General features: G+C 40.8%; 1 protein-coding gene across 7 annotated transcripts in view; it reads left to right on the forward strand.

The window, feature by feature from the left end:
- Positions 1 to 13,923, forward strand: part of LOC101437752 (transport and Golgi organization protein 1 homolog) — a 173,929-nt gene that overhangs the window by 126,622 nt on the left and 33,384 nt on the right. Inside the window, exon 1 of one of the 7 annotated variants that reach the window (XM_058286342.2) lies at positions 11,159 to 11,269. The exons of the other annotated variants lie outside the window; for them this stretch is intronic. Within the exon in view, the coding sequence (XP_058142325.1) occupies positions 11,204 to 11,269 (66 nt within the window). The 5' untranslated portion in view covers positions 11,159 to 11,203. Of the gene's footprint in view, positions 1 to 11,158; positions 11,270 to 13,923 lie in introns of those variants that run through there. 7 annotated transcript variants of the gene reach the window in all.

A 13,923-nucleotide genomic window follows, 5' to 3' on the forward strand; every position in this document is an offset into this window, starting at 1 on the left:
AAGAATGGTATCTTTGTTACAACTGATGAACAAATAAATTATAATTCTATTAACTATAGTCCATAGTTTACTTCAGGGTTCATTTTTTGTGGAATTAATTGCATTTAATTATGTTCTTTAAAAAACATATTTTATATAACCAAGAATTTGAAGGACTTGTATACTGAAAAGTATAAACATGGCTGAAAGAAATGAAAACTGACTCACATATATGGAAAAATATCCTTTGTTCATGGGTAGGAAATATTGTTATATAGTTAAGATGTCATTACTACCCAAGGTTATTTACAGGTTCAACACAATACCTAGTAAAAGGCAAGCAGTCTTTTATTATTTTACAGAAATGGAGACGCTGATACTCAACTTCATTTGGCCATGCAAAGGGCCTCCAATAGAAAAATCAATGTTGTAGAAGATGAACAAAGTTTGAGGTCTCACACTTCCCAGTTAAAAACTTACTACAAGGCCACTATAATCACAACAGAATGGTATTAAAAGATAGATGTATAGATCAATGGAATAGAAATTAGCGATCAGAAGTTAACCCATACATGTTTGCCCAACTCATTTTTTACATTTTTTACAAGGGTGCCGTGATGGTTAAGCTCATGTGTCAACTTGGCCAGGGTTTGGTGTCCAGTCATTCGGTCAGGCAAGCACTGGCCTGCTTGTTACCATGAGGATATTTCTTGGACTTAAATCATTAGTAAGTTGATTGCATCAATGGTTGATTTTATCTACAGTCAGCTAAAAAGATTGCCTTCAACAATGAGATATCTGATCCACTCATTGTAAGCCCTTAAAAGAGAAGCAGTCAGGAGAGAGAATTTCTATCTCTATTTCAGCTAGCCAGCTTCTCCTGGGGAATTCAGCAATGACCTTCATTGGAGTTCCCAGCTTGCAGGCTGTCCTAATGAATTTGAGCTTGCCCATCTCTACAGTTGCATGAAACCATTCTTACAAAGATCTCATAATATTTACAGATATATCTCCTATTTGTTCTGTCTCCCTAGAGAACGCTTAGTAATACAAGTGTAAAAGACATTAATTAGAGAGTCATCTCTTCAATAAATGGTACCAGAAATACTGAATACTCACAAGCAAAAGAATGAAGTTGGAACCCTATAACATTTCATGTATAAAAAGTAACTCTAAGTGGATCCAGGACCTAAATTTAAGAATTAAGAATACAAAACTTCTGGAAGAAAACATAGGGGAACATCTGGACCTTTTGTTTTATGCAATGGATTCCTGGACTTTGCACCCAAACACAAGCAACAAAAGGAAAAATAGTTAACTCGGGCTTCATCAAAATTAAAAAAACTTTTGTGCAAAAAGAACATTATCAAGAAAGTGAAAAGGAAAGCAACAGAATGGAAGAAAGTATTTTAAACCATATATCTAATAAAGATTAAATAGTTAGAATAAATATAGAATTCCAACAAATCAACAACAAAATGACAAATAATCTAACTTAAAACTGGGTGAATGACTTGAATAGACAATTCTTCAATGAAGATATATGAATGGCCAATAAGTACTTGAAAAGATGCTCAACACCACTAGCCATTTGGAAATCAAAACCACAGTGAGATGTCATTTCATATGCATTAGAATGTCTATTATTTTATAAAACAACAGAAAAAAGAGGTGTTTGAAAAGGTGTAAGAAAGGGTAATCATCATACATTGTTTTGAAAAATATATGTTGCAACCACTGTGGGTAACAATTTGGCAGATATTTTAAAAGTTTAATGTAGAACATATGACCTGGCAATCCATCTTCTGGGCATATCCCGAGGAGAAATGAAAGCAGGAACTCAGCCAGATATTCCAGTGTTCATTACTGCATTAGTCATAATAGCTGAAAGATGGACACAACCCAGATGTTCACTAATGGATGAGTAGAGTAAATATAATGAGATATATACACACAATTGTAAAAAAAAAAAAACTGAGATGTTCTGATACATGCTGCGATGGTTAGGCTCTTGTGTCAACTTAGCCAGGTAATGACATCTGGTAGTCTGGTCAAGCAAGATCTGGCCCACTTGTTACTGTGAGGACATTTTGTGGACTTAAATTGTTAGTAATTTGATTGCACCTACGGATGACTGCATCCACAATCAACTAAGCCGTTTGTCTTCAGGAATGAGAGATATTTTAACCAATCAGTTGAAGACTTTAAAAGGAGAAGTGATGATTTCAGCAGAAAGAAGAGAAAAAACTTTCATCGCTACTTCAACCAGCCAGCTTCTCTTGGGAAAATTATTGAGGATCTTCATTGGAGTTCCCGGATTGCAGCCTGCCCTATGGACTTTGGACTTGTGCATTCTCACAGTCATGTGAGACAATTTTATTAAAAATCTCATAATATATACAGATCTCTCCTGTATGGTCTGTTTCCCTAGAGAACCCTGAGTAATACAGCTTGATACCAAGAGTGGGTGGTTCTTGAGAAAGAGAATCTTAAAAATGGGATTTCTGAATTGGTTCTGGGTTCTTTGTAATTGGCTCTCTACTGTGACTAGATTCAAAGTCAGTAATGGCTTTATTTCCAATGATCAAGATGCCAATGAGAGTTCATGGTGTGAGTCGGCAATAGGTTTGCAAAATATCACCACTGGATATGGCTAATTACATGTTTATAAGAGGCAAGGCTCTGGGTAAGAGTAGTGTTTTTGACACCTTAACAGAGTATTGTGGAATTGAAAGGTATAATGATGTTGACTGGTTGCTCCTAAATACACTTGATACAGTTAAAAAAGAAAGGATGAGTTGAAGGCTTCAGATTTTCAACTTAAGTGCTGATTGAAGGATATGAACGTTTCTATCTGTGCACTGAAAGAAAATCTCATTTCATGTAGTCACAGACTTAAGATGTCTGAAAAAGAGACCCAGAGTCTCACTGTGAGAGTAACAGAGTTGAAATGAAAACTAAAAATCTCAACCTTGCAGAGTGCCTGCTGTAAAGTGAAGGCATTGATTGGAAAGGAATGGGATCATGAAAATCAGAATGGAGATATATGGGTTGATAATGATGGCAATGGGGACAGTGAAACCCTAAATTCTGCTAAGTCCTTGCTAGATAAACCTGTAATGTTTCCTGAGGAAACAGCAACTTGACCTATGGCTGAAGGAAACAATGCCAGACCTCCAGTCTACCTTAAAGAGTCTGCTGTTTTACCTCCACCTGAAGAGATTAATCCTTTCTCAGCTGATGAAACTGGAAAGGAATGTCCTGAGGTAATTGGCTTGCAAGAAACTTCTAATCTCTCTTGTTTACCACCCCTCTTTACTTCCAGGCCTATAACTAGAATAAAATCCCAAAATCCCAACAGACCCCAAAGAGTGAGGTACAAAGTTTGAACCATGAGGAAGTACACTATTGTCCAAAAGAACTACATGAGTTTTCTAATTTACATAGCATAAATCTGGAGAATATGTGTGGGAATGTATATTAAGGGTATGGATAAATGATGGAAGAAATATAAAATTGTGTTAGGTTGAATTTATTGACATAGGACCACTACGCATAGATGCTGGATACAAAATTGTCGCTCATGGATTAGAAAGGATTCTAACAGTTTGTTTGCCTGGCTGACTGAAACATGGATCACAAGATGGCTAACATTACTGCCCTGGTATACTGTAGATGAGGGGACCCAAAGGCTTAGAGAGATTGGAATACTAGAGTAGATGTAGCATGTAAGGCCTGCTCGCCCATGCCAGGAAGGTCCAGAAGATACACCTTTCACTAGGACTGTAAGTAATAAATTTGTGGAACTAGCTCCATCTTCCCTGAAGATCTTGGTGGTTACTCTTCTCTGTTGTCAGATTTTGCCTTGGTACCAGCTGTCACTGAATTGGGATCCTTAAACACAATAGGAATGATCAGGTCTTGGGTTAGCAGAAGCCAACTGGCAGCACTTAATCACCAAGATGAATGTGATAACCACAATGAACAGCAGACCGAAAGCAGTAATCAAAATAATCTTAGCTGCAGAGACCTATAACATTGTCTTGTAGATCATGGGATACCAAGACATAAAATATAAGACAATATACCAAATTCCTCCCGGATTTTTAAGAGCAAGAATTCTGGACCAAGTGAACAAAATTCTAATTTGAATTACAGAAATAGAGAACCATGGCTCCTTAATCAATTCCCAGACTTGAGACAGTTTACTGACCCAGAGCCCCTTGAATGACACGAGGGCTGGGTCCCTTTGGGGAAGGACCATATTACACTGCCAAAAATATATACTATGAATATGACTCCTAGTCTTCCCCAAAGAGACTTGTGGCCTTCTACCAGGGTAACTGTGCTTTGGGAAAAAGGAAAAGATAAGATGTTTTGGGGATTATTAGACACTGGCTCAGAAATGACATTCATCCCAGGAAACCCAAAACATCATGGTGATCCCCCAGTCAGAGAAGGGGTTTATGCAGGTCAGGTGATCAATGGAGTTTTAGCTCAGATCCATCTCACAGTCGGTCCAGTGTGTTCCCATTCTGTGGTTGTGATCCCAGTTGTGGAATGCATAATTGCTATAGGCCCACTTAGCAACTCACCGAATCCCCTCATTGGTTCCTTGACTTGTGGAGTGATGGCCCTTAAGACCAAGTGGAAACCACTAGAACTGTGCCTACCTAACAAATCAACAGCAATACCAGATCCCTGGAGGGGTTGCAGAGATCAGTGCCACCATCAGGTACTTAAAGGATGCAGGGGTGGTGATTCCCATCACATCCCCATTCAACTTTCCTATTTCACCTGTGCAGAAAATAAATGGAACTTGGAGGATGACAGTGGGTTATTGTAAAATTAATCAGATGCTGACCCCAGTTGCAGCTTCTGTTGCAGATGTGGTATCATTGTTTGAGCAAACTAACACATCCCCCACCTGGTATGCAGCTATTGATCTGGCAAATGCCTTTTCCCCAATTGCTGTTAGTAAAGATCACAAGAAACAGTTTGCTTTCAGCGGGAAAGACCAGCAGTATGCTTTCACTGTCCTACCTCAGGGGTGTATCAACTCTCCACCCCTGTGTTATAATATTGCCCAGAGGGACCTTGATCATCTCTCCTTCCCAGAAAACATCTCACTGTCCTGTTATATTGATGATATCATGTTGATTGGATCTAGTGAGCAATAAGTAGCAAGTACTCTAGACTTATTGGTAAGGTGTGTACATGTCAATGAATGAGAGCTAAGCCCAACAAAACTACAGAGGCCTCCCACCTTGGTGAAATGTCCAGTGGCATGGGACATGTTGAGATATCCCTTATAATGTGAAGGATAAGTGTTGCCTATGGCCCTTTCTATGACCAAAAAGAGGCACAATGCCTAGTTCACCTCTTTGGACTTTGGAGACAACATATTTGTTATTTGGATGTGCCTCTCCATTCCACTTACTGAGTGACCAGAAAAGCTATTAGTTCTGAGTGGGGACCAGAACACAAGGAGGCACTGCCACTGGTCGTTTGCTGTACAAGCTGCTTTGCCCCTTGGGCCATATGATCCAGCAGATCCAATGGTGTTGGGAATTTCAGTGGCAAATAAAGATGATGTCTGGAGCCTTTGGCAGGAACCCAAAGGAAAACCACAACACAGACCGTTAGAATTTTTGGAGCAAAGCCCTGCCATCCTCTGCAGATTACTGTTCTCCTTCTGAGAAACAGCTTTTGGCCTGCTTCTGAATCTTAGTAGAAACGAAACACTTAATCATGGGCCACCAAATTACCAGAAGACCTGAGTTTCCTGTCATGAGCTGGGTGTTGTCTGACCCACTAAAACCATGAAGTTGGGTATGCAGAGCAGCACTGCACCATCAAATGGAAGCGGTATATGCCAAGAAGGGCTTGAGCACATCCTGAAGACACACTTTTTTATGAGGAAGTGGCCCATATGCCCATGGCCTCCATCCTGCCACATTACGTTTCCTTTCCTAGTCCATAGCTATGACCTCTTGTGGAGTTCCTTACAATCAGTTTTCTAGGAAGATAAAACTCAGGCTTAGTTTACAGAGGGTTCTGCACCATATGCAGGTGCCACCCCCTTTCTGGAACATCCCTGAAGGGCAGTGGTGAGTGGAAATCCTGCCAGTGGGTAGAACACTGAGCCGTGTATCTGGTCGTTCATTTTGTTTGGAAGGAGAAATGGCTAGAAGTGAATTTGTAAACTTTTTCACAAGTTGTCTCCAAAGGCTTGGCTGGATAGTCAGGGACTTAGAAGTAATGTGATTGGAAAATTGGTGACAAACATGTCCGGGGAAGAATCATATGGGTAGACATTCCAGTGTATGGAAAAAAAGCATCTACATCCCATGTGAATGCTCAGCAGAGAGTAACTTCAGCAGAGGAATATTTTAATAGCCAAGTAGTTAAGATGGCCCATTCTATGGATACCAGTCGGTCTCTTTCCCCAGCTACTCTCACTCCCCTCTACCACAACTCAGCTGTGAGTTATAAGGAATATGGCCCATCTCTTTCTGGGTTTCATCTCTTCAACTTCAGGCTGCTCTGCTGCTTCCAGCCTCTGGTTTCTCTCTCATCCTCTCAGGGTTCCTCTGTCTTTCTGCAGCTGTTGGCAATCCTGGAGTCTTCTTTCACATAGCAGGGTAAAATGGCAGCTGTCTTTCTCTCTGTGGGTTGGTTTATATAAGACTCCAGTAAAATGATTAAGATCTACCCTGGATCCCATAATCTAATCAGAGGCCTTTAATTGATGTGGCCTAACCAAAGGTGATCTAATCAAAAGGTCTCTTAACTGAATCTAACCAAAGGCCCCACATACAATAGGCTTCCATGCACAAGAATGGACTAGTTTAAGAATGTAATTTTATGAGGCCCACAAAAGACTAAAACCCAATGTATTAGTCAGCCAAACAGGGTGCTGATGAAGTACCAGGAATGTGTTGGCTTTTATGAAGGGTATTTCTTTAGGGTAAAAGCTTACAGTTGCAAGACCCTAAAGAGCTCAACTCAAGGTTAGTCCCTCACCTAAGTCTGTTGTCATGTGTTGAAGCAAGATGGCAGGCCACATCTACAAGGATTCAGCCCTCCTCTCTCCTCTTAAGTTTCCATGGGCCTCGCTTCTTCTGATCTCAACTGAAGGCTGGAGGGCTCATTTCTTTCCCAGCCTGCTCAGCTTCTCAGGCTCTGGTTTCTTCAGCTGCAAACTCTCAGGCGAATGGCTCATCTCTCTTCCTGGGGTCTCAGCTGTCTCTCTACCTCTGTGTATCTCTTTCTGTGGTCTCATTGAGTGAGTGTCCATTTATATAGCCCACTGAGGGGGCAGGGACTCAAACTGAGTCACCCTAATGATGTGATCAAATCAAAGCCTTAATCTTGATTTAATCAAGTAAACATAAAGCCTTTGAATTTGAATGAATCACAAAAGGGTATCATGCCCAGAGGAATGGACCAATTTACAAATATAATATCACTTTTGGAATTCATAAGTAATATCAAACTACCAAACCCAAACACTTGCCACTGAACATGTCACTTCTGGCTTAGAGTCTACTGTGGATGCTCTACTGTCTATAGGGTGAGATCAGGGTTCCTGAGTAGTGTACAGGGTGCTTCCTCATGGTTGGTCACTTCCTGGCCCAGTTCATTCCCTGTTGTCCAGGGCCTCTGATCAATAACTTCCACAAAACCCTCAATCTATAGCCCATACAGGCCAATAATGGATATTGTCTGCAGGTTCTCCAATCTCTTAGCGCTACAGAACCTGGTTTACTGTCTACATATGGTGAAGACTCAGAACAATGCTCCCCAGTCCCACCCAATAAGCATATTATATCCATACTCACTCATACACTTACTCAGAAACACATACATCCCACAATGACCACACACCCACTGACCACATGCAAATGCTGACAACGTACACACATATTCCAAATGACTATATAGGTTTTACTACACACAAATAGAGTGACTGAAACTTGTCCCCAGTCCCACACATCTATACATATTCTAACCATATCAAACCTAAAAAGCCACACATATCCTGAAATGATCATTTACTTTCTGATAAGAAACAAGCACTAAAATCATAAGCACACACTAACAAAATACTTTGCACTTGCTCATGTTCTACAATATCCATACACTCCTTGCATATACACAAACACTGTCAAAGCACACACACATTCACACAAAGAGTTACCAGGCTGTGTATGAGTGGGCCCTGATAATGGGGCCTCTCATACCTCAGCATCAACATAGAAATCCATAGATTGTGGGGGGAGGCATGTGGCACAAGGACAGAATGCAGGATGTGGTTAGTTTGCACTTGCATAAAGTGCATCTTAGCATTACTGAGCTGGTAGGTTCAGAGGTATGTGAAATAAGATGAATAGACAAGAGGATCTGGAATAATTCAGAAGTAACAGTTACACATCCACTTCCAAAAAGAATAGAAAGAATCTATTTAGACTCTGCGGGAAACATGTAAAGGATCCGATATGTTTCCATTTGAATGTAATGATGGAGAATTATTTCTAGAAGAATAGTCATTATTGCTGGTGAAATTCCTGTTTAATTGCCACTCTGTATAAACATAAATAAGTTATATATACCCAAAGAAGATGAAAATAAGGTCTCAAACAGTTAACCGAGACACACACTGGGACATTTCCAGGGGTTATGGTGGCATACCTTGGTTTACCAGAGGGCTGGCAATACAACAGACCAGAAATGTGTTTGCTTTTATAATGGGAAATTTATTAGGGTAAAAGCTTATGTTCAGAGGCCGTGAAATATCCAAATCAAGGCACCATCACAGATTCCTTCTCACCAAAGTCAGCAGGTGGTGATCCTGGCATTCTGCCCCATGACGATCTGGCATATGACAAGCAAGGCTTGTCTCCTCAGCCTTCAGCTGCTCTGTGGGCTCAGCCCACTGGGGGCCTCTTTTCTTGCTTCTGTGCTATGCTGTTTCTAGACTCTGGGACCTTTCTCAGCCTCTTGGGACTTCTCTACTTTTCTACGGCTGTAGGAAAACTTGGAATCTCTTTCTACTTTCTCCTTTCTCTCATATGGCAGGATGAAAGTGGCAGCTTCCTTTTTCTGTGTCTCTCTCTGTGTCTCCATTTGTATAAAGTCCCAGTAAGAGGGTAGAGACTCAACCTGAGACATACCTCACTGATGTAGTCCAATCAAAAGGGCTCCACACCCACGAGAATTTATTAGTTCAAAAACACGATCATTTTCTTTTGGGAACTCATAAAATAACTTCATACTCGCACATGAACTCACCATTTCTGACCCTTAGAAATAGGGACTGAATCCCTAGAAAGCTTAAAAGCACTGTCCCATGGCCAGGCAGGCCAGGTCTTGTGTTTCTACTCTGCTGCTCTGCAGGTCTCTGGCCTTGGTCGGGTATTGTTCTTTTACCTCTCTTAACCTCAGTCTCTCCATCTGTCAAGGGGTTAACAACTACATATGGGGAGGCCGTGATGTCGACATGAGATATTAGCAGTGATAGAAAATTTCCTTTTTGCAATATATTTACTTAATTCTAAAGCATGATGAAGTTTGAAACATTATTCTTGTAGCTTCCATGTGCCAGAGTGACTTTAGTAACCATGAGTGCAATCAAGCAGATAAATACACCTAGGCCGCTCAGAACAGGGTCCCAGAGAGATGATCAGCGGTGGAGTTATCCCTTGTCACCTTGGTCCCTGGGACCCTGTCTGCCTGTTCCACACCTGGCACCCCTCACTCCTGGTGTTGACAAGCAATTGGGGTATTATCTGGTTAAACCCCAAGGGGAGATGAGGAAGAACTTTCTGAGTAAGCTCTGAGTTGCTTGGTCTTCCAAGGGGCTTCAAGCACTAGAATAGCCTTGGATTTTCCCCCCATTCATGTTCATAACTTAAAGCCCAGGCTCATGGGCAGGAGGATCCGTGACATCTTCACAGTTGTTTAACATTTAGGTTAATAAGCAGAGATTTTAAGTCAAAATCTTTCCAAACCAAAGAATTCTCAGACAAGAAAGAGACAATGTTTCAGCCCTTATTATCATGATCATTTCCATTGAGATGAATTTTGCTCCCTTTTTCTTTGAAATTTCTTCTACAAGTCATGTTTTACTTAGAAGGGCACCTCTCAATTTCTAAACATATGTAATATTTCTAGTATTTTATCACTGATTTATACCACAACTACCTTATGAGGAGAGAGCATGTTTAATTTTATATCCCTGAAATGTATTGAGAGTAATTTTTGATGAAAATTAATTTTTTTAATGTTAATGTTTTAAAAATACTGGATTTTCCACAGTTGTTAGATATAATAGTCTGTCTCTCTCCCTCCCTCCCCCCCTCTTTATATATATATACACAGACATATACATATTTCACTGTAAGGTTTAGATGTTTTGCATTGCATATCTCCTAAACCTTTCTGAATTTTTGACTGATTCTATCAATTGTTGGGCAAGGGTTGTGATAATCCTCCACTCTGCCTGTATATTTGCTGTCTTCTTGAAGTTTTGAAATCATTTGCTTTACAAGGTTTGCTAAGGTTTGCTGCTAAGACTGTCCATTGAAACAACGGGATTTCACAAAAGGAGGGAAGCAAAGAGAAGGGGACAAAGGGTGAAGTGGACAGCGAAGGGGCAGAAATCCAAAAGCCGGCCAATGTTCCAGAGAGGAGATATCAGTTGGAATGTCGTTAGGTAGGGGGAGGGGGAATCCTTAGAATGGGGTCGCGAGGGCGTCCACTATGATGGGCAAGGAGCAAAGGCAGGGGATTGGTCGAGGAGAGATGCAAAGCATCCAGGTTGCCAAGGCAGCAGCCACACAGGAGAAGGCAGGAAGGAGGACGGAGCCTAGTCCTTGTCCTTCACTTGCTCCTGGCAGTTTAAATTGGCCTGCACCTAGTGCCGGCAGAACTTGCGTACCTGCTGACTTACTGATACCCTCACCTACTGAGCTGAACCCTATTCCACTCTCCAGCTAGATCCCTCTCCTTCTACCCTCCCCTAAATCCCCCCAACCCTGTCTCTTCCTCCTCAGAGATATCCACCCACTCTGCCCTTTCCCATTTCTCACACCTCAACTCTGAGCCTGGCCACACCCTCACCCCATTTGCATTATCGGGACCACCCCCACCCTAGACCCAGCCTTAGCCCCTCCCCTTCCCCTCTTGGTGGCGCCAACACCGCCCCCCAGGGAGCCAGGACATGGGGTTATCCTGGCTACTCTTCTGGCTCATTCTGCTGGGATTTCCAAGTGACCCACCCATTACCGTGAGTAAATGTTGGGCATACCTGCTTCCTTCCGTTTTATTGGACTCTCTGTTTCATACTGATTTAAACCAGGTTCTTCTTGGGTGCTTTGAGTGGGCTCTCCTTACTCCTGTAGAAAGCTGCAGTTTCCTAACTAGCCTTATTAGACTGGCACCATCTGTCCAGGTGGGGTTCTGTGTCCTCCAGATCCTACTTATTTCACACACAGGAAATGATGAAATAGTTGAAATGTGAAGATAGTAACTTTATAACCTCAAAAGGCAAAGAACTGTACATGTTCTAAAAGCTGTTGAATTGTACAGTTTTAATGGGGGATCAAATGGTATGTGAATTATCTTAATGAGCCTGTTCTATGAAAAAGGAAGAACCTCGTATTTGATCAGACTCCTGCTCATTACACTTGATCTTGGAAGCTCTAGTAAGGTTCTCCTTCAAATCTATGGTTTAGATTCCATCCCATGTACATTTACTTTTTTCTTAAGTATATTATTCATATTTCTGAAAGCATGTCTGTGATGGGAACTGTTTTTCCTAATAACTGGTATTATTAACACTGTGTGAAAAAAATATCATTGACCTTTTGTGCTTTCTTGTTTCTTCCTTGGCTTTAACAACGTCTGAGTCATACCTTTCCTTCTGTGCCTGGGAGCTGCCCCAGGTGCATTTCAATATTTACTTCTGAAAGGAAGATGAAAAGAAATCCTGGTAAAGTCATTCTAGTTTTGAACATGATAGTTGATTATGTCCAACATACTGTCTAACTAAAAGCAACTGCAAAAGTTGAGAAAGTATGTAAAACAGTAGAGGGGAAGGCATTGGAGAACCAAACCAAAAGGACTTGAAGTACTACATCCCCGAAGGAAAGGAATCACCCTGATCTAAGCACCACATGCATACTCTCTTTCCCCTGAAGCACTTTCTAGTTTTGTAGGTGGAGAAATAGAATCCCAGCAGAAAATGACAGTCATGCTGGACTGAGAGGAGCTTGGCTTTTAATCCTGGAGAAGGGAATGGTACTTACACTTCCAGGGAGATGTAACAAGCAGAGGCATAACAGTAATAGGAAAAAAAAAGTGGTTACCTTACAAAACTTGCTTATTGGAAAACATCAGAGCCAACCAGGGGACTGAGAAAGTGAAGTAATATAACTAGATTAAAATTTCAGTAAGAGAAGAGCCATTACTAGATGAACTAGAGGAAACCAGTCATTTCCTACCTAAGGGAGTTTGATTAGTCTGTACCCTGAGGCTGAGACTGCTGTAGACAAAAAGCCCCTACTAAGGAAAAATAAGCCAGTAGAGCTTTAAATGTGGGTTGGAATCTGGGAGAGTCCTAAACACATTCCTGGGTTTTCCTGTAGGGTATTTGCCGAGGACTGGGATGGTAAATGCAGCTGTAGGTTAATATTTTGGCCCCATCTGCTGCTGTTGGATTGTTCCCATAGGGTGTTTTACAACCATTCCAGCCACTTTCCAGTCCAGGGTGTGCGCTGGAACAGGAGAGTCAGAGGTGAACATACTGTATGTGTTCTTTAAGATGCTACAGACAGTCTGGAAGGTGGACCCTGTTCTCTCCAGACCTAGGACCAGGAACCTGCAGAGGGAGCGTGAGCTGCCTCTGTACAAAACTGGGGGAAGGCTAGTAAAAGTGCTGTGAGGTTTTCCTGCTGTTCTTAAGTTGCCTTTTTCTTGATTCAGCATTCATTTGGTTGCTGTACACCTTTGACTGTTTCCCCAAAGTTCTCATTTATTTGTTTCAGCCAGTCTCTGCCTGTTTTCTAAGGTGCTGTGAGGAGACAGGGTTTTTAAACTTCTTACTCAACCATCTTGGTCAGGTAAACCCCTTCCTCAGATGCTTCTAATTGTTTTAGCATGGCACGTACTGCAACCTAGTCAGAAAAGATGAAAGATTCCACCCTATGTACATTTGAAAGCAATTATAAGTTTTGTCATGGCCATTTTGCCAGGATCTTTTCTTTCAGATTGAAGAAAATTTTCTGATATCATTTCAGTTATAAAGATGAAAAATTGCTGCTGAATTACACACACACAAAAAAACTAAACTAAAGATTTTCACATATATTTCCATTTAGTTTTAGTCATTTTTATCTTCCCATAAGTATTCCATTTGTAATGTCTTAAATTTACTAAGGTAATGTTGCCTATACTATGTTTTTTATAGTTCTTTTAATCTGTATTTCTCTTTCTTTACTAACTCTTGATTTTGAAATGGTTTGTTAATTGTTTTAGAATGTGTTCTCAAATGTTTGATGTTATGTCTGCCTATTCTAATCACAGATGTTTACTTTTTTCTGTTATATGTCTGTAGTTTTTCTTTTTGGCCCTTGTCCATATATCCCTTTTTCCTAAAAGTCAATTCATGTACCATTTATATTGTAGCTTTAAGAAAGGAATTTAAGGTTTTTTCCTGAGAAGTAAAATGCTGAAGCAATCATAAAATAGAAATTGTCTGTTTCTCTAAAGGAAAAATGAATGTATATAGAGGCAAACAGTACAAGCAGAGATAAATACAGGGAGAAGTCATGAATGTGTGCCAGGAAATAAAACTGAAGACAAGAAAGAGGATGCCAAATGCTTAACTATGTCCAAACAGTTTAGTGTTTCCTCCTTCAAGTCTGCAATTTAGATTCCATG

The sequence above is a fragment of the Dasypus novemcinctus genome, chromosome 23 (genome assembly GCF_030445035.2).
Source record: "Dasypus novemcinctus isolate mDasNov1 chromosome 23, mDasNov1.1.hap2, whole genome shotgun sequence".
NCBI classification, from domain to species: Eukaryota; Metazoa; Chordata; class Mammalia; order Cingulata; family Dasypodidae; genus Dasypus; species Dasypus novemcinctus.